Source organism: Aethalodelphis obliquidens, unplaced genomic scaffold, assembly GCF_003676395.1.
Source record: "Aethalodelphis obliquidens isolate GAN/ISIS:26980383/991018 unplaced genomic scaffold, ASM367639v1 scaffold8, whole genome shotgun sequence".
Taxonomy (NCBI): domain Eukaryota; kingdom Metazoa; phylum Chordata; class Mammalia; order Artiodactyla; family Delphinidae; genus Aethalodelphis; species Aethalodelphis obliquidens.
The window spans coordinates 57,238,134-57,259,483 of record NW_020837952.1 but is presented as its reverse complement, the minus strand read 5'-3'; the positions used below and the strand labels follow the sequence as shown (position 1 = coordinate 57,259,483).

At 39.0% G+C, this 21,350-nt stretch overlaps 1 protein-coding gene across 1 annotated transcript in view; it reads right to left on the bottom strand.

The window, feature by feature from the left end:
• EP300 (EP300 lysine acetyltransferase) overlaps positions 1-21,350 on the bottom strand; it is a 74,534-nt gene that overhangs the window by 33,279 nt on the left and 19,905 nt on the right. The window contains exons 2-9 of the mRNA XM_027107767.1: positions 17,678-18,315; positions 11,451-11,630; positions 9,955-10,216; positions 8,491-8,604; positions 7,321-7,566; positions 3,156-3,249; positions 2,446-2,583; positions 281-398 (exon numbers count right to left, since the gene is read on the bottom strand). Of these exons, the coding sequence (XP_026963568.1) occupies positions 281-398; positions 2,446-2,583; positions 3,156-3,249; positions 7,321-7,566; positions 8,491-8,604; positions 9,955-10,216; positions 11,451-11,630; positions 17,678-18,315 (1,790 nt within the window). The remainder of the gene's footprint in view (positions 1-280; positions 399-2,445; positions 2,584-3,155; positions 3,250-7,320; positions 7,567-8,490; positions 8,605-9,954; positions 10,217-11,450; positions 11,631-17,677; positions 18,316-21,350) is intronic.

Sequence of the window (21,350 nt, the reverse complement as noted above, 5' to 3'; positions counted from 1 at the left end):
GAGCTGGTTAACAGCTCAACCACTTTTTAGCTGACAGAAGGACAACCCAGATAAAGTGCCACATGAGTGCACTGTATTATTAAGAGGAAAAATGTAAGATTCTTGACGTACACTTTAAGAAAACTGCTTTGTTATCGTGACTCCACAGTGAGAGTAAGACAGGATGGCTAAAGGGTGTCCTCTAAAGTATAGTATTCCGTGTATGTGCAACTAAGAGGAATAAACTAAACAGCCAGAAGAGGTCCACTTTTGCCTTGAGTAGAAAAAAACAGACGCTCACTCGATTGTTCGCAGATTCATACATGTCCCCTTCCACTTTCCGGGCATATGCAACCAGGTTTTCCATCCGTCTGTCTTTTAAAGCAGCAGGATCCGGAGTAGGAAATATGGCTTGAACACTAGGAATAGAAAATCCTTCTACTATTATATCATGTCAGCATTTTTTTACTCACCATATAAGTACACAGTATTTTAAATGTCTTCCTGATTAGTATTTACTCATTTTTATACAACGAACACTTTAGGTAAAATTTTAAAATGAGGTATGAGATGTCTTCAAATATAAATTACTGACCAAAATGAAAGTGTCTCTCTGTGGTAATGAAAGGGTTTTCCTGATCAGAATTAAGAAATGACTCCATAAAAATACTTTCTGGTCCCAGTCACTCTAACGTAGAGCAAGAAACTTATACTGTGGGACCTCCCTGGTGGTACAGTGGTTAAGAATCCGCCTGCCAATGCAGGGGATCCGGGTTTGAGCCCTGGTCCGGGAAGATCCCACATGCTGCGGAGCAACTAAGCCCGTGCACCACAACTACTGAGCCTGCACTCTAGAGCCCGTGAGCCACAACTACTGAGCCCACGTGCCGCAGCTACTGAAGTCCGTGTGCCTAGAGCCCGTGCTCCATAACAAGAGAAGCCACTGCAATGAGAAGCCCATGCTCCTCAATGAAGAGTAGCCCCCACTTGCTGCAACCAGACAAAGCCCGTGCACAGCAATGAAGACCCAACGCAGCCAAAAATAAATAAACAAATAAAATTAAAAAAAAAAACAACTTATACTGTGCTATTTGCATAAAGGAAGTGAGAAAACCTGACCTTTGCCCAAGTACCAACAGCCTTAAGATCCTTCTACTCTCTTTATTCAGCTTAGTAAAATAAAACTGAATAATCTCTACAAAATCTTAAATGATCAAATACTTGAAGTGAAGGGAACAAAAATGCATAGTAGTTCTGCTAAATTCAATGTCTTTTGCTCTCTAGCAATTCCCTGCAAAATGCTTGGCACTAACTTTCCTGAAGGTTGACAAAATGTGATGTCAGCTACTAATTTTATCATCTGGACATCTCATGTTCAGTTGTGTATTATACCTGAAATAACCAAGTGGAGAAGAAATAAATGGAAAACCCGAATTAGTAAAAAATTTGCAAGCACATAATAAACATTTAACATCAAGTCAGATGATCAATCCTAAATAATCTATTGTGATCACAAGATAAGTTTGTTTTGGTTATTCCTTATTAATTCAGTATTAAAATCTCAGAGTTTTCTCCTTGTGTCAAATTCCATTATTGATGCTATCATTTGAGAACTCCTAAATGAAGCTCAAGTTGAATTAGTAGGCCAATGTAACATAAAAATAAGAAGATAAAAGACAGACCACATGGTTCTAAGCCAATACAAAATTGGATGAATTGAAGGAGATCCCTCTATTAAGTGTAAGGGAAATGAAAAAAGACTGATTCTTCCAAGAAAAAAAAAAAATGCTGCATTTTGTTTGAAGTATAAGCTCTCTAATCAGTAAGGGCAGAGCTCTATCTTTAGGTACTGGGTACATTACATTTTACCACTCTATAAGCCTTCCCCCTCTTTCATCCAACAAGACAGTGCTTGTGAGGCAGTGTGCCTGGCATACATAAACTTCACACCAAACAGTGCAGGGGTATTTCACATACTACTACAATGTGCACATTTGGAGGACCAGAAGACCACAGAGAGACCACCCAAACAGATTCAATTTGTCAAGATAATAAAAGCTTTACCAAGGATAACAACAGAAGACAGTGTTGCCTCTACCATTCTAATGATCTAAGACCTAGATTTTCTTTTAAAATATGAGTTTTGTTAAGATAGCATTAAATGAATAATTTTTTTTTTTTTTTTTTTTTTTTATAGATAAATGAATAATTTTTAACTAATATATATTGATTATTGTTGCTAGGCAGAATCATTCACACACCATTAAAGGCTGAAAAACTCCTAACAAATGATGGTGAAAATGTTGAGAAGCAGAGAATAGGAAGCAGGAAAGCCATAGAAGTAGCAGCAGCAGCAGCCAGGCTATAGAAAAATCAGTAATATTTCTCTTGTGTTTAAGTGCCTGGCAGATTGGTAGCATGTTGACCTGGTAACTCCTTATGAATAAGACAAGCCGACAATCTTACAGTTTGTGAACAAGATGATTTCGAAGATCCTGAGTAATATCTTCATGCCATTGTTTCCGAATTCCAGTACTGGATGGTTGAGCTGCTGTTGGCATAGGACCCAGGGAGGCCACACTGGCATTTTCACTCATCATTGGGCTTTTAAAAGGAGTGAAATAGTTTTAGTGAAGAAGGGTAGGAGAAGGAGGATCTCATTTAAATAGAGCTGACAGTGATGACTGCAATAGGACCAATACACTATGACAAGTCTATTTACACATAAAGAAGTCTGGGGGAAATGGTGTGTATGTATTTGTACTTGTGTGAGGGAAAAGAGTTAAACCCACAACATTTCTTTGTGTGAAGGGGTAGATGATGTCTTGTGTTTAAAAGACTAAGTCTTGTGTTATAAGACTAAGTTGTCACTTTGACACAGCTTATCCCAGGGAATCCACTGGGCAATGGATTAATTGTTAACACTGGGATAGAGCAAACTCGTTTTTTAAGCAGCTGCATTTGGAACTTTCTACTGTATGTGGGAAGGTGTCAGTTACCCCAAATAATTGATACAATTTCTAAAGAGGTTATAGAGAGCCTAAAGAATAAACTCAAACATATTATTTGTCTTCATTCATCAAGGATATCTTCAAATCAAGCAAACTAAAAAAACTCAAGGAATTCTAACAAGTGTCTGAAATCTGACAAAGGGCACAACCCAAGATAAAACTTACTTTTGAGAATTTATGGCTGAATGCAACATCGAGTCAGAAAGAAGATTCGACGTTTGAACCCCTACACCTCCATTTACTCCCATAGGACTAGCACCTAGGTCAAAACAAAAAGCAAGACAGAGTATTTTAAATACCAGCAACAATAAAAACAACAAAAACGGATGAAGAGAAAGGAAAAGCTATGAAAGTACTAGAAGAAAATATCACAGAAATTTTTATCCTTTTAAAGTAAGACCCAAAACAGAAGTCTTAAGGACATTTAGAAATTTGAGTAGTAAGTAAAATAATCACCATAGACAAAGTCAAGAGACAGAAGACAAATCGGGGGAAAAAATGCTAGCATTGTATATAATAAACAATCATTTGCGATATAATTAGCAACACATATATAAAGGCTAATATACAAAGTACCTTTACAACCCAGTGAGAAAAAGATGAAGAATCCAAGAGGAAAGGAATAGGCAATTTACATAAAAAAGAAATACAACAGCTTTAAAAGTATGCAAGTATGTTCAACTGCATTTAAAGTAAAACTTAAAGTAATATATTTTTCATGTACGAAAATATGAAAACTTTTTTTTTTCTTTTGGCTGTGCGGCTTGAGGGATCTTAGTGGCTTATGGGATCTTAGTTACCCAACCAGGGATCGAAACTGTGCCCCCTGCAGTGGAAGCCTGGAGTCCTAACCACTGGACGGCCAGGGAATTCCTGTGAAAACTTTTTTATAAAGTCTGAGAATACCAAGTGTTGAGAAAGGTTTGGGAAAAGAAGCATTTTCAATAAAAATTCACAGATGTGTAAACTGACCCACTCTTGGGAGAGCTATCTGGTAACTGCTAAACAAATGAAAAAATGCGTGCATATATTCATTGACTTAGGATTTCCACTTGATATTGTCTTACAGTTATATATGTATGGACAGACATAAGAGTAATGATGTTAAAAGGAGCTAAAAAACTAGAACCAAAATTGTTTAGGGAACTGAATTAATATATGCAGGTGCTTTCATAAGCACAATCTATGTAAGGACATGTATGATGACCCCTAGAGAGGGGAATGAAAAACAGTGTTTGGGTTAAACATTTTTAATTGAATACTCCTTCAAATTGGCTTGAATAGCTCTATGTACACATATTAACTTTTTTGATTAATGATTTTAATGAATATTATTTCTTTAAAAACAAAAAAACAAACAATATTTACACTAAACCAGATTTTCGTGTGGTTAAAAATTTTTCTGATATACAATTTTATTAATATACCCTCCAAGATATTAAAAAAAAGAAAAAACTTCCGTAAAATGAAAATAATTGACTAGATTTCTAGACAATGGCTAATAAAAATCCTGTTGCCTTCTTTCATCATGCTTCCCAAATGCTTAGGCAGAACTCTGCTTCTAACATCATCAAGGCAGGCTCTAAAATGTAGTTGCTGGTAGTGGTCTACTTGTCACTATGAACACTCCACGTGTGAATACTCATTTTTAGAAAAATTACATACCCTTAACACAGATTTGTTTTACTGGTCATAAGAATATGAAGGTAAAAGAAAAAGTGATTACACTATGTATCAATTTGCTTATCTTACTGCCTTCTGATGGCACATGAAAACACAGCCAAACATTCCCTCTGAAGTATCCGGGTCCATTACTGCAAGTAATGGCTCCATAACAACTTGAGAAGGATACCCTTATATAGGTTCGCATTCAAGACCCTAAGAGTGAGCATTCACTTGAGAATACAAAAATGTAGGAAGAAAGACACTACTGGCACTGAGAGAATAAGTCAGAAAGAAAATGAACAAAAAAAGAATTCAAGGCACCTAATATTCAGTGAGTGTGTGTGTGTGTGTGTGTGTGTGTGTGTGTATTTTAAAGCCCTAGGGGGAATCCTAAGCCATAGGAGAATACGTATTTTTTCTAAGCCCTAACACAATCTTTACAGAATAAGTGAATTCAATAGAAACCAGAAGATTAAGAATGTGGTCAAATATGGTCATGGAAGGCTTACAGTAAAAAGCTCTAATATGGAGTTCTGGAGTGGATTCCCTCTTGCCCTCCCTGTTACAGAGTCTCTATAACCTGATACACGTAGTAGAGATCTTGCTATTTTGCCTATTTAGTCACTTACCTGCCCATCCAAACTAGAGATGTTTCAAAAGTAGGGATCATGCCCCCTTTAGTATGTTTTTTTCAGCACACAGCACATCTAAGTGAATGCTGTTTTTATTCAAATGCCCTTGTCACTCACAGGTACGTAAAATTTATAACTCTGAGAATGTCCCTGCATTACAGGACTTTGGTATAAAAGGAAAAATTACTTCAAAGGAGGCCTTTGACTATCTGGCTTGTGCCTGAAGAAAAGAAACCATGATGACATTTTATGTTTGTTTTACACCAGTTTTCAAGATGGGCTCTGACACAACAAAGAAATATCTGAGGTATTCTAAAAGTACTGGCTCACAATGATGATTATTATCAAAAAGGCACTGTTAACTCAATAACAAGAAATGGAAAAACCTGATTAATCTTAATCCTAAAACATTTTTTAAAAAGACACTGAGAAAGGGGAAAAAAGAAATCCAAGAAGCTAGTTAACTTTCAAATAATCTTGTGGGTATATATAAATGTACATGCAAATACACAGATGATACAAGAGAAGATGACAAGAACTAAACTGGTAATTATACACAGAAACTTGAAAAAGTAATGGGAAACAACCAATTACAAAAATGAAAATCTAGGCCAGGGGTAGACAGCTGCATTGGGTCAAGATCCTAAAGCTCAAGGAAGATGCACTCTACATAACTTTGAAAGAGAGAGGAAAAAAGCAATCATAAGTCGGAGAGGGAGGGGGGGGGGGGGGGGGGGGGGGGGGGGGGGGGGAGGCTGGGAGGGGAGGGGAGGGGAGGGGGAGGGAGAGAAGGAGATGGAAAAGGGGGGGGAATGAAGTCCTCAGATCTCTCTTTTAATAAATAAGAGCTTGAAAACAAGCCTGAAAAAGCAGGAATGCTCTTCATTCTGGTTTCTAGTCCAGTTTTTAAAACTCCTTTCTCAATAACTGTTTAACAAGTTAGCATTGCTTGTTATGAAATAGTGTACATTTCCTTAAGTTAAAAATAAAAATCAGTAAGATTTACATTCTTACAAGAGTAGCGTGCCCAATTTTCTCATTTAGAATCAAACAGTTTGCAGAAACTAAAGCCTACTGCACTTACTAATAGAGGGATGAAAATGGGTTTCAAAGGAAAAAGCATGGTAGATTATTCCAAATTAGACAGTTGTCTAATTACAGAAGAACTTCATCATCAAGAACAATTTTAGAATAAGAGGCAAATAATTAAAAGTTATGGGCTTACCTGTGCTGGGCATTTAACAATTTATATAAAATTGCTTAGATGTTCAACTGCCTGACAGTAAAGGGATAGTCATAGGGCAAATCTCCTTTATTTTACCATACAATTAGAGAATAAAAACTACCCCCAAATCAGGATATTAAAACACTGCTCACACTTCCCCTTCCCTCTCAGTTTTATTATAGGAAGAGGTTAGGAGAACAAGTGTATTTGATAAACTATTTCAAAGGCAAACGACTACTGCTGCCAGATATGCAGAAATCTGTATTAACAATAACCAAACATTTCAAATCAAAAGAATACTACCAAAAGAATACTTCGAGCCAAAACAGTTTCTTTGTGGCATTTAAAATATCAAAAAATTTGGAAACTTAAATGTCCACCTGTAACACACTGTTCTATGCGACAAAATACTATACAAGTATTAAAAAGGATACATTAGACATGGAAACGGAAAGATGTCCACATTGTGTAAAGAAATAAGTCTGTTATAACACATGGGATCCCACTTCTAGAAATATAAACTAATATATGTATAACAGGATTAAGAAGGATATAAACCAATAGCAGTTGCCTCTGGTATGTGGATTACAAGGGGATTTCTACACTATAATCTTTTAAAAGTTACTTCAAAAAATTAATCATGTAACAAAAAAAGTAAGAGAGGGAGACATGGAGAGAAAGAGAGACAATAAAAGAGACAGACACACACACAGAGACTAAAATAAACAAAGAAGTTAATCTTGCATATTACATGGTATTTACACACACAACTGGTATCACATCTGTCACTAGGAGGACACAGACTTACTCATGTTGCTCATGGGCCGCATCCCCTGGGGAGACTGTCCAGATTGCTGGTTCTGCTGGTTCTTTGCTTGCACCTGGGGCTGTGTTGGCATCTGATTTACTTGATAGGGTAGTCCAAGGGCTGCATAAGCCCTTTCTATAGAGCTGGGATCAATCTGACTAACAGTGCTTAGGCTGGGAGTAGACTGTTGACCCACCCCTAGAGAGCTAGTATTTCCAAGTCCAACTGGTGCTCCAGTCAGAATTGCTAGAGAAAACAAAAGAAACAGTATTACAACATTAAAGATGATGAGAAAGAAAACACTAGGATGTCTGAGTGAATTTTAAACACAAAATTATTGTTACGTGATTATGAAATACACACATCTTGTTTCCCATTATTTCCTTGAAAAAATTTCTAGATGCAGAACTGATTGGTCAAAGGGGATCATTGGCATGAAAAGCTTTTGATCCAAAATACCCAAAAGCCTTCCCACAAGCTGTATCAATATTCCCATCAGAGTGTATGAAATGCCTCAGAGCCACACAAAAGCCAACACCAGGTAGCATCATTTCTATCAATGTGACAGGAGAGAAATGGTACTTTATTTCATTCCTTAATTTAACAGGGAACTTTTTGGTATTTCCTCCCTCTAGTGAACTATTTCCTAGTCCCAATTCTCTACTGGGCTATTTATGATTTCTTCATTAATTTATGGAATTTAATTACTTTTTAAAAACATGCTATATATACAGTTCCAAATTTATCTTTCAATCCTAAATGCTAAATGTTTTGTTTCTAAAGGAGGTGTGGTGGCTGCACTTTCTACTTTTGACTTGTCTTTCCTCTAAGAAAAGCTCATCACCCCAGGCTTCTAAAAATAATCTCAAACTTTCTTCTTTCTTTTTACATGAGTTTCAAATTATCTAAATATTTATATCACAGGTATAAAAGAGTAACTTGCCCAATGTCAAAGCAATGATCTTTCTGGATCTTATTTTAGGTAATAAGTACTTCCGTTCTAACCTTATTAATATGAAGTTAGTGGTAAGTGGAAATAATCTAGTGTGATAGCACTAGGCAGTCACAGGAACTTCACACAATCAAGAGGTACTCTACCATCTCACCAAGTTGTGCTGGTGAGTCTAAGAATACTTTTGATATAAAGCTTCAAAAGATTTAGTCACTTACACTGTTGATTTCTCTTATCTCCAGCATTTTTAAGGGGTAGACACACAGGACAATCATGCCTTGTACAATTCTTCCAGTGTGAAATGATTTGTCGAGAAGATGCACAGTGTGCCACTAAAAAGAAGAAAAATGATTATTTTTTCAAATGCAGGTTATATTTTTATATTACTGTTAGCTAACTTATCGATCACATAATGAGTGCTACAAATGCTATTAACTCATTGCATATTCATAACACCTCTATAGGGTAGTTATTAATCCTCCCACTTTATAGTTGAGAAAACAGGCAAAAACTGGTTAAGTAATGTGTACAAAGTCACAGAGCACCCAAAGTGGGATTCAAACTCAAGTGGTCTGGCTTCCAGAGCCTCTATTTTTCACCACAAAGCTGTGCAATCTACTTTACATTATAAAAACCTGAGGACTTCCCTGGTGGCGCAGTGGTTAAGAATCCGCCTGCCATACAGGGGTCATGGGTTCGATCCCTGGTCCGGGAAGATCCCACATGCTGCAGAGCAACAAAGCCCGTGCGCCACAACTACTGAGCCTGTGCTCTAGAGCCCGTGAGCCACAACTACTGAAGCCCACGCGCCTAGAGCCTGTGCTCCGCAACAAGAGAAGCCACTGCAATGAGAAGCCTGCGTGCCACAACAAAGAGTAGCCCCCACCTACCACAACTAGAGAAAGCCCCCGTGCAGCAACAAAGACCCGAGACAGCCAAAAATAAATAAATTAAATAAATTAAAAAAAAACCCTATAAAAACAGATTTCTCTTTAAAAAAAGAAATGGTACAAATTAACTTATTTACAAAACAGAAATAGAGTTACAGGTGTAAAAAACAAACTTATGGTTCCCACGAGGGAAAGGGAGGGGGGGATAAACTGGGAAATTGGGATCGACATATACACACTACTATATATAAAATAGATAACTAATAAGGACCTAGTGTATAGCACAGGGAACTCTACTCAATATTCTGTAATGACCTGTATGCGAAAAGAATCTAAAGAAGAGTGGATATATGTATATGTTTAACTGATTCACTTTGCTGTACAGCAGAAACTAACACAACATTGTAAATCAACTATACTCCAATAAAAAATTAAAAAAAAAACAACTCACAGATTTCTAATGACTCTATAAACATACAAATTGTACTAAGTTGGGTAACATTCTTTTAGTATTGGCCTACATGATAGTTAGCAAACCTTCAATAATATTTAAAGCTATGCTGGGGCAAATAAAGGTCAGTATCACCCCAAAAGGGAAGAATCTAAAACTTCCTCTCCTACCACATCTCTAGATACTCATTCACAAAATGATTCTGAATTTTATCATAATTAAATACAGAGTAAGGCATTATCAGTAAGGAGTCTCAAAAGAGAAGAGAGAAAATGTGATCAGCTCTAACTGTAAAAAAAAATATTAATTGCTGAGCACAAAAACCTTTTGAGCCCACTCACCTTGGCAGGACTTGCCTGACTGGCAGTGTGTCATGTGGTTAAGGACGTTCTTCATTGTACGACAGTGGGGAAGGTTGCACTGCCTCACTTCCCCATTGGCCTGCTCTCGCCGCTGGCACTTGTGAGCGTGCAAAAGGAGAACAAGCTGCTGCTGGATGAGCTTGCGCTTCTCTGGATCAGCTGTGTGTGCTCCAGAACCCATCCCTTGGGCCACCGGAGTCACCAGGCCTGGCTGCTGGACCTGCGGGGTCTGCTGCTGGCCCTAAGGGATAAAACAATAAAGATGCATTTGATGTTAGGTGTCATAGTTTGCTACCTCCTTAATAAATACGGACTTGGAGATTTTCAATGAAAACCTTTAAGGACAGTCTACCATGTACCAGACCCAATTTTTTGACACAGGGGATTCTACGATAAATGATGACTTCTACCAACAAGAAGCTCAATTTAACAAGAAAACAAATTGCTATATTAGCAAGCAATATAATCAAAGTATGTATAACATACAGAGAGCAAAAGAAAGAGAAGGACAACTGTAAAACAACTATACTCCAATAAAAATTTTTTTAAAATGTGTATTTGTATTTGGTTGCTCTGAAGCAACTCTTCTGAAAACAGAAAGAGAAGGACATGGTAAACTCCAGTGCGAGGGGGGGAAAGGAAGGGATCTGTTGTGAAGAGCGTGTTCAAGTTAGGTTTTGAAGAATAGTGAAGAGCTTCTTGGGAGAGCTGGCAGGGGCCTTTCAGGTGGGTGAAAAATTAGTTTCTGTAAACCCTGGAAGAAATTTGGTTTTTCCTAATAAAAAAGTAAACATTTCTGGAGGCAGAAATGACATGTTTTGTTCATCTTTGTCTCCAGTACTTAGTGAAGTATCTCAAATATAGGCATTCAATGACTATGGGACACAAAGCAAAAAACCTAAAACATCTGAAAAGGAAATAAAATTCCTATAGGACAATTTTTTCCAAAGATGGACATGGACTACCTGACACATTTACAAATGGAGACAGTTTTACTTTAGAAAAATAGCAACGTTAGAAGCTTTGGAGATTTTACCATAACAAAAATCACTGTTAAAAACAACCTGTAACTTTGAAAGGGAAGTTACTTCTGTGTTATAGCATCAGATACAAATCAGTAGATGTGGTGATTGAGAGTTGGAATCCTTTTTCAGAGAGTCCTTCCCAAGAGGAAAAAGGTTCCACTTTTGTATCCTACAAAAAGAATTGCTCACAAGGAGAAGCTGCATATGGCAGGACCCCAAAACTTTCAGTGTAGCAGCCCCATTTGCTCCTATTTGGACAGCATCCTTACTGGTCAATACTGCAAGTAAAAAAACACCAGGTGAAATGGAAGGAAGGCACAAGCTTCCTCAATCACAGGGGCCATCCATTACATCCTAGTGTGCATAGTATAATAGAAGACATAAGAGGTTTAACACAATTCTGTTAAAGTGTCAGATGGAAGACAAATTTGTAAACAGATTACTACCCACCATGTTGGGCATTCCTCCACCAGGAGGAACTGCCTTTTTGTCCATTGCAAATGGAGATAAGCTATTTGGTAGTACAGACTTTGTCGGAATCTGTAGACCAAGGCCACTGGCTCCAATCTGCTGTCCAGAATTCTGAGTATATGGTGAACCGTAAGGATTAGGGTTGTTCATCATTCCCATCTAAGAACAAGAAACAGAAGAGAAATTAAATCTTATTCCCCACACTAATAGGAAATTACTATTTCCTTTCCTTTTCCACTTCCTAATTTACAAAGACAATTTTAAAAGAAACTCTCTGTATACATAAACAGACTATAATCTAGGGGCCTGAGGTACAGTAAATTTAGAGCTGTTTGCTGTAAATATGCGATAAACGTTTTAGAAAAATGTATAAGCGTCTTCATTTAGCTATATCTACTAAGCAGGCTCTGCCATTCATCTCCACTTTTAATGCACTAAATAACTTTCATTTAAGGTGCAAACTATAACTTAATAAATTCAATTCAACTCAACAAACCAGCTAATCCTTAAATATATTAGAGAACTTGATATATCAAAATGCTTATTCCAGCATTTTGTTTATATAAAAGGTAGAAGATTGGTAGCCTGGGGGGATATGTACTTTTTTACTTAGGGACAGGATAGAACAGTGATTTTAAAACTTTTTCAATCTGAATCCTTTAGGTATAGCATGCAAACTTCAAAGTCTGCACCATTTCTTGCTGTCTTACACCTAGCTGCTTTATTAAATTGCCTTCTTGGCTCTTAAAGTAATCTGAGTGTATGTGCAATCCCTATGTACTTTAAAAAGTAAGTTTCGGGAATTCCCTGGCAGTCCAGTGATTAGGACTCCACATTCCCAATGCAAGGGGGCACAGGTTCGATCCTTGGTCGTGGAACTAAGATCCCACATGCTGTGCAGTATGGCCAAAAAGAAAAAAGAAAAAAAAGTAAGTTTTTTCCTGTGTTTATGTAAGTCCACGTGGAACCATCATACTGTATAATGATTAACTTGAACAGAGCATTAATTATTCAAAAACCAAATGTTTTACTGATAACAATGATGCAACTTACAATTCTATCCTTCCACATAAGACCCCACTGTAAGTCAATCATCACCTACTAGGCAAGCACTCAGAATGAAAACTAATGACACTACAGCTACTGTCCAATTAAAAGGAGTCATACTAGATTTCTATATCCTTCTCAGAGAGATCCAATTCTATCAAAGGGTCCTTCAAATTCTGCCTCTAGCCACCCAATCCCCATCATTCCCATGTATACATGCCCACTGTCACTGTCCTAATACAAAGCTCTTCATCACAGCTTTTGTAGACTGTGACTAACAGGTTTTCTTGCCTTCTGTCCTCACTTGGTTTCTACTCATAAAGGGGGAAAACCACGGTATACCAGACCTTTCATGATCTTCATGTGAACTGACTACTTCTCCATGGTATCCTATCTCCTATACCCATTAACTTGCAAACCTGAGAGCATCATGCTTCTTGAATCGCCAGCATTTGCTTAAGATTTTCCCTTTCCCTACAACTAGGCAGTTGAGTGGCACACCCTCCTTTCCTATTTTTTACTCCTGAATGCTAAACTGTAAAGGAAATAAAATATTAAATTCGCAAAGAGGCAGGAATGATGATAGGGAACGAGACTGAGGGAAGTGGCATAGTGTGGGTGAAAGCATAAAAAAATGAGGCAGCATGAATGGGAAGCATCCAGAGTAAAAAATTTATTCAGTCTCCAATAACTGGAATTTCCTACGTGAATCTGGCCAGAAAATCAAATACAAAAACAGGCTTAAATGCAAAGTTCAGGTTTCTTTTGGTAGTTTCCAATGTGGCTGGGAGTGCTGCTGCTACATATTGCTTTTTTTTTTGCGGTACGCGGGCCTCTCACTGTTGTGGCCTCTCCCGTTGCGGAGCACAGGCTCCGGACGCACAGGCTCAGCGGCCATGGCTCACGGGCCCAGCCGCTCCGCGGCAATGTGGGATCTTCCTGGACTGGGGTACGAACCCGTGTCCCCTGCATCAGCAGGCGGACTGTCAACCACTGCGCCACCAGGGAAGCCCTACATATTGCTTTTAAAGTACTAATATTTATACTAATATAGTCCCAATAGTATGCTCACCTACACCTGGAGGAGTATTTTACTTGTATTTCTTATTAGCATGGAAATTCATGGTAGACATAAAATGAAAGCCATTTAAGAGTCCATAATTTATATAGATAAAATGCTGGGATTTGTAAGATGCCTTGATGTCTCCTGTTAATAAGCTAATACCTTCATCAAACACGTCCTAGTAGAATCTGGTCCTTCACACATTTGTTCACATGGATATTGCCTTGACTGCCTACACTAACCGAGTTTCAACCAATTCCTGACATTGCTTGTTCCCTCAGTCACAATGCATTACCTAGAAACTCCAAGTTCACTCTGTAGCAGACTACGGTCTCAAATATACAGATTGCACTAACTGCGGGTCAGCTGGCAGTAATTCACTCCTGACACTTCTGGTCACTCTGACCAACAAAGACTCTCTCAGGCTTTTTGTTTACCTATCTCCCTCAGAGTTCTGCTGTCAGTGTTAGAAAATGAAATGCAACCAACCCCCCCCACCGCTACCCTTTCTATTTACCCACCCCCCACTACTCCCCGGCGAAATAGAATAGGAAGGGAATATACTGTACTTAATTTCTGCTACACTGTAGTTAGTTATTTGATCTTGTTCCCTTCTCTATAGCTAATGGGATCCAGATGTCCAACTAGTTAACTACCACCTACCTGAACAGCAGCGATACAGATCTCCACCTAAACTGAAAAGGCAGAGGACCAGGAAGCCACAGTCCTAGGCAACTAAAACCAAAGGGCCTGCAGGGGACTATTTTATCTTTCTTTAAAAATAAATCTGACACTACAGGTTGTTTCTTAGTGTTCAATACATTAAAAGGGAACACAGGAACACATAAGACACACCATGGTACCAAACACTGACAAATAAAAAAGTAGTGCCCAATATACAACAAATATAACAGTTTAGGAACATTTAACATAGGGACAAAAATCCCTTAATAAGACTTGCAGGCATCAACAGTAGTGCACACTGATACTAAATGTGAAAATGTGACTCCGTGATTCACCAAATAATAACAAATTAAACAACATCCTGACATGTCCTCCAGCCTATCAGATTTGATAAATACATCTATATCCAAGTCATTCGCCAGGCACTATGTTAACCATGGCAGGGGCAGGGCAGCACGTACAATGATAAACAAGGAAGACTACAGGGATCTCTCAGAACAGAACTGACAACCAATCTTAAACGTTTTCTAGACTCAGTCCTATTACTCTTATACCACTGCCTTAGTTTAGGGGGGCGTCATCACCCCACAGGGACTATTTTTCAAATTGATACTGTACACCTAAAACCACACCCATCTAGATCGTAAATTTGGGAATAAGATCCTCCTCTTTAGAACCCATCAGGATATGGCATTAAGATCTGTCTTTTTCTCTCTCAACATGGATTATTCCTCCCTGCCTTATACTTAATACCCTCTTAACTGGCTCTTCCTACCTGCTTCACTCCTTGCCTATCCAAGAACACACAAGAAAGACAAAGATGCAACATATCAATCACTGCTCTTACTTTAAAATTTATAGGTTAAACACTCTTTAATATCACATGCCAAAGCGCATCACAAACTGATGTTAATTTTAAGAGAAGAGCTCCAAAAGTAACAATTTACATCAACTTTCAAATATAAAATATAGGTGGGATTTCCTTGTTTCATTTAAAACAAGGAAATATTTTAATAATTAAGTTTTTATATTTGAATTGCCCCTTTCCATGAAAATATAAGCTCCACAGGTACAGGGATTTTTGTCTGATTAATTTACTGCTATATATCCAGTCCCTGAAACAATGTTGATACAGAAATTTGTGATTTAGATTAGAAGTAGGACAGTGCCCCACTCTCAACCTAGGCCTTCTCCCAATGTGCCTTTCCTTCCTTTATTTTTCTTCACAGCACTTACCTGGAACACTATGAATTTATATCTTATGTGTACACTAGAAAGTAAGTTCCGGGCTTCCCTGGTGCAGCAGTGGTTAAGAATCTGCCTGCCAACGCAGGGGGCATGGGTTCGAGCCCTGGTCCGGGAAGATCCCACATGCCGCGGAGCAACTAAGCCCGTGTGCCACAACTACTGAGCCTGCGCTCTAGAGCCCGCGAGCCACAACTACTGAAGCCCAATGTGCCTAGAGTCCATGCTCCGCAACAAGAGAAGCCACTGCAATGAGAAGCCCGCGCACTGCAACGAAGAGTAGCCCCCGCTTGCTGCAACTAGAGAAAGCCGGCACGCAGCAATGAAGACCCAACGCGGCCAAAAATAAATAAAATAAATTTATATATATATATATAAAAAGAAAGTAAGTTCCATGAAGTGAGTTTATTCACTGCTCTATCTTCAGCATCTAAGCTAGGACTCGGGGCTTCCCTGGTGGCGCAGTGGTTGAGAGTCCGCCTGCCGATGCAGGGGACATGGGTTCGTGCCCCGGTCCGGGAACATCCCACATGCCACGGAGCGGCTGGGCCCGTGAGCCATGGCCACTGAGCCTGCACGTCTGGAGCCTGTGCTCCGCAACGGGAGAGGCCACAACAGTGAGAGGCCCACGTACAGCAAAAAAAAAAAAAAAAAAAAAAGCAAGCTAGGACTCAGTAAATATTTGTTCAATCATCCCTGCCCCCCCACCCCCCATATAAACATCAGGAGGGCAGGGACTCTTCACAGGCAGGTTCCTAGAAATCTAGAAGAGGTACCTAATAAATATTCTACCTTCTTGTTTCTGGTTCTCACTCCAAGTGTTCTAAGTAAACCACATCAAAACAGCAACATAAAAGTGCCAGAAAGGGAGAACCTATAGAGTAGATAGTGATGCCAAACAGAATTTTTTCCTAAGTCAAGATGTCAATATTCTTTATCCTGTAGCAAAAAAAAAATATTTAAGGGCTTTCATTTATCTACATGTGACCTCAGTGCCCCCACTCCCAATTCATCCGTATGTCTTCATTTCATCCTTGAACTCTCACCATCATTATTCTCAGGAATATAGAAGTCCCAATGCCTGCTCAAATGATTCCTCTTACAGAGCAAGCTTGCTCCTGACTCCTTGTGAAAATCTCTCCCATCTCTAGTATCACCTTCCAAGCGAAGCCATCTCTTTCATTCAACAAGTATTTACTAACTACATGCCAGGCACTGGCAACCACAGTGTGATACCATTTTAAGAAAAAGGAATAAAATGTGTATGAAAAATATGGTGGAATAAACATCCAACATATGCTTATAACATCTTAATTATACATACAGAGTACACATTTAAAAGGTTTTTAAAAATATATTTAGCATTCTCTACTTAACAAGGCTAAGAAAGTAGGCTTTTTAAAAAAGAAAAGGCTTTCAGACTTCCCTGGCAGTCCAGTGGTTAGGACTCCGCGCTTCCACTGCAGGGGGCATGGGTTCGATCCCTGGTCAGGGAACAGAAGATGGAGCAAGAGAGCCAACACAGCACTCAGGATAGGCCCAGGGATGGGGAAGGCCAAGAGAACAATTCACACCGCATGGCCCCTCTATGAAACACAAAACCTATTTTTCTCTAAACCTTTCAAATAACAGCCAAAATCAGGATAACTGGAAGACCTGGAATGTTGGTTGAGGCTTTATAGTAAACTAATGCATCTTAATTTCCATCAACCGTTAAGAAAAAAAAATAACACATCTCTTAAAAAACAGGGACATCCCAAGCAATCTTCAGGTAGACAAATAAAGTCTACCTGAAGATAATATAATGCTGGCTATCTCAAAACTGTGTTGTTTTTTTTTTAAGGAAGGCTATGAAGGCTAAAATGAGATGAATTAGAAATGAAATGAAAATATTCTAATACTTGTGCCACAGGGAACAGGAATTAGCTGGCAATCATTTGTAAAAAAAAAAAAAAAGTATTACTTACATTTAATATAAGAGCTTCATAAAACTTGTGACAACACAGTAGATACCTGGCATATAATACGTGGGAAATGATACATGATGTAAGAAGATTAAACATGAACAGTAAAGAATAAATGAATAACTGACCTCAAGCCCTCCTCCTCCATCACTGGAGCACTGAAAAACATACTGACGGTACACAGAAACCAGAACTGCACTTACCTTAAGAGGCTGGGGCCCTCTCAATCCTGTTTGTCCTCCCATCTGGGGAGAGCCTTGCTGCAGTGGCTCAGTCATTAAGTTGCCAGCATTTCCCATGCCTGGGTTTGGGTACTGCATATTAGGTCGCCCCCGGCCTGCTCCAATTGAACCGTTCATGACTTGATTAGGCATCATCCCTTGTCCATTGCCTGCAGTCAACATTCCAGGATTCATGCCAGCATTCATCCCTGTGTTCATTCCCATGCCAGGCTGATTTACTGGACTGTTCATCATACCTGTTGCAGATGGTGTGGGACCCTGATTTGGTCCACTAGTGCCCATCCCCATGTTGGGAGAAGTCAAGCCTGCCTGTGCCATTGGGCTTTTGACCATGCTATTTATCAAACTTAATCCAGGACTGTTCTGTTGGGCCTGGCTGGCCATGCCTTGGCCTGGGCCACTAACCCCCATGTTGAGGTTAGGGGAACTACCAGAACGTAGCAATTCTGACAGTTGTTTATGTTTAGAGGCTGCATCTTGTACCATGCCAAGGCTCGTCTGAAGCTGACTAATATCACCACCATTGGTTAGTCCCAATTCTGTAGAGTTGATTAATTCATCTGGTAAGTCGTGCTCCAAGTCAAATAGAGAGCCAAAATCTAAAAACAAAGAGGAAAGATAAAGGTTAAAGTATGACAGAGTCAAAATTACAAAGTTCTCTATACTTTGTTCTTGATAAGCATTAAATATCATTTCTAAACCTCACTCCATGGAATACTATCTATTTTTATTAGTTTTTCATATTATACTAAAAAAAAGGTGTTTTATATATATATAAATATATATAAATTATTGTCATGCCAACAAGTTTGAACACTTATAGACTGTACCTAAAACAAGACCAGAGAAAAGGGGAATACATCTTACATGGGGGGAACACACACCCATTACATGAGTTGCCAAAAGTTTGTACTGACAGTCATGCAAAAGATACACAATTAAGTTGTGTACCAGACTTCCCTGGTGACACAGTGGTTAAGAATCCCCCTGCTGGGCTTCCCTGGTGGTCGAGAGTCCGCCTGCCGATGCAGGGGACACGGGTTCGTGCCCCCGTCCAGGAAGATCCCACATGCTGTGGAGGGGCTGGGCCCGTGAGCCATGGCCACTGAGCCTGCGCGTCTGGAGCCTGTGCTCCGCAACGGGAGAGGCCACAACAGTGAGAGGCCCGCATACCGCAACAAAGAGTAGCCCCTGCTCGACGCAACCAGAGAAAGCCCACGCACAGCAACGAAGACCCAAAGCAATAAAAAATAGATTAAAAAAAAAAAAGGTGTATACTATTCCAGAATTCCTTAGAAGAGCTTAAAATAACTTATCTATACACAAAATAAATTCAGAACAAAAGATTTAAAATATAATAATAATAAAAAAAGACAACTGATAAAAAAGATCTCCCCTTTGTAAACCATTCAGTGTAAGCTCCAGGAAGACAGGAGCTGCTTACCACTTTACCAAATTCCCATCACACAGTGCCTGCTACAAAGCTGAATGAATTTGCTTTGACCTGACTTCAGACTACAGATTAGTTTTCCTTAACCAAAATCTAGCTGAACAGGATACAAAACCATGCCTCTAGATTCTTCAACAACTGACAAACCACTACCATTCCACCTCTGCCCCATCCCTGAGAAAGAGGATGCAAAAATTATGGATTAACCTAGGTTTCTCATCCTTGGCACTATTAAACATTCTAGGCTGGATAATTCTTTGGGGAGAGGGGGAGATTGCCTTATGCACTGTAAGATACTCAGCAAATCCCTGGTCTCTCCTCTTAATACCAGTAGTAGCTCTAACCCATTTGTGACATCAAAAATGTCTCCATATATCACCAAATGTTCCCTGGAGGTGCAAAATTGTCCCTTGGTTGACCTGTTGACAGTACTAACTCATTATACAGATTGAGGTGTTTTGAGTTTTAATTCTCCAAGTAGTTTTAACATTAAAAGGACACTTCTGGGTATTTAAAAATTAAATATATTTGAATCTACAACTGATAATCCTATTAAAAATAACCCATCCATCAAAGACAAGATACCACTCTAATAATGATCATGTTGGTCCAATTACCCTTGGTTCATAAGTGCAATTCTTCCTCTATGTGTCCTTCCTGTTCTTTTGCATTCTATCATGGCACTGAAATTAACATGTGTGTCTATACTTCTCTCCTCCTCTCCTGCCATCTCTTCCCCATCACCACCCCTCACCCCACCTACGCACCCAGACTGTAACTCCGGGAATAACATGTCTTACCACTTACATACCAACTCCTTGCCTAATGCCCAACAGAGATAAGCAACTGGTCATATTTTAGTTGAACTGAATTATACCCCAGGATCTCAGGACATGATTTAGAGTCCAGATTTTTACAGAATTATTCAATTCCTTTGGAAAAATCATGTGCCCCTCCATCATAAAAATAAAATGTCTTATGAATAGTTGTGGAATATGAATAAGGTTTCAAATAAAATTTACCTGACATCACTACTCAAAAGGCAACTGCTTAATATCAATATAATGATATATTTCCTTCATTATTTCCTATTTACATAATTCACAATACTGGAATCATATACACTTTTAAATAAATAAATAAAATTATTTATTTATTTATTTATTTTTGGCTGTGTTGGGTCTTCATTGTTGCGCACAGGCTTTCTCTAGTTGCGGCGAGTGGGGGCTGCTCTTAGTTGCGGTGCGTGGGCTTCTCATTGTGGTGGCTTCTCATCACTGAGCACGGGCTCTAGGCGCGCGGGCTTCAGTAGTTGTGGTACGTGCCTCAGTAGTTGTGGTTCGCAGGCTCTAGAGCGCAGGCTCAATAGTTGTGGCACACAGGCTTAGTTGCTCCGCAGCATGTGGGATCTTCCCGGGCCAGGGCTCGAACCTGTGTCCCCTGCATTGGCAGGCGGATTCTTAACCACTGTGCCACCAGGGAAGTCCCCATATATACTTTTAAGCAATTTTGCATTCTACTTTCCCCCTGGAGTATACAAGGAAACATTCCATCATCAGCATATTTTTAGTGTTAAACATTTAGGAAAAAATAAAAATAATCTCTACCTATTTAGAAACTTAAAAAATACACATGGGGTATTCCCTGGCAGTCCATTGGTTAGGACTCTGTGCTTTCACTGCTGAGAGCCTGGGTTCAATCCCTGGTCAGGGAACTAAAATCCCACAAGCCATACAGCACAGCCAAGAAAAAAAAAATAATAATAAAATAAAATAAATCAAAAATACACAGGGACTTCCCTGGTGGCACAGTGGTTAAGACTCTGTGCTCCCAACACAGGGGGGGCCCGGGTCCAATCCCTGGTCAGGGAACTAGATCCTACATACATGCCACAACTAAGAGTTCACAAACAACAACTAAGGAGCCCACATGCCACAACCAAGGAGCCGGTGAGCTGCAACTATAGAAGCCCGCCTGCCACAACTAAGACCCAGTGCAACCAAATAAATAATATTTAAAAAATTAATCAAAAATCAAAATACACACATACGTAAGTGATAAAGGAGAAATCACAAACTGAGAAATAATAAAAATACTACATTTCAAAACTTAAAGGTTTATGTTAGAAAATAAAGCTTGAAATTAACAAGTATCCAAGTTATTATGTTAAAAAACAGTAAGAAG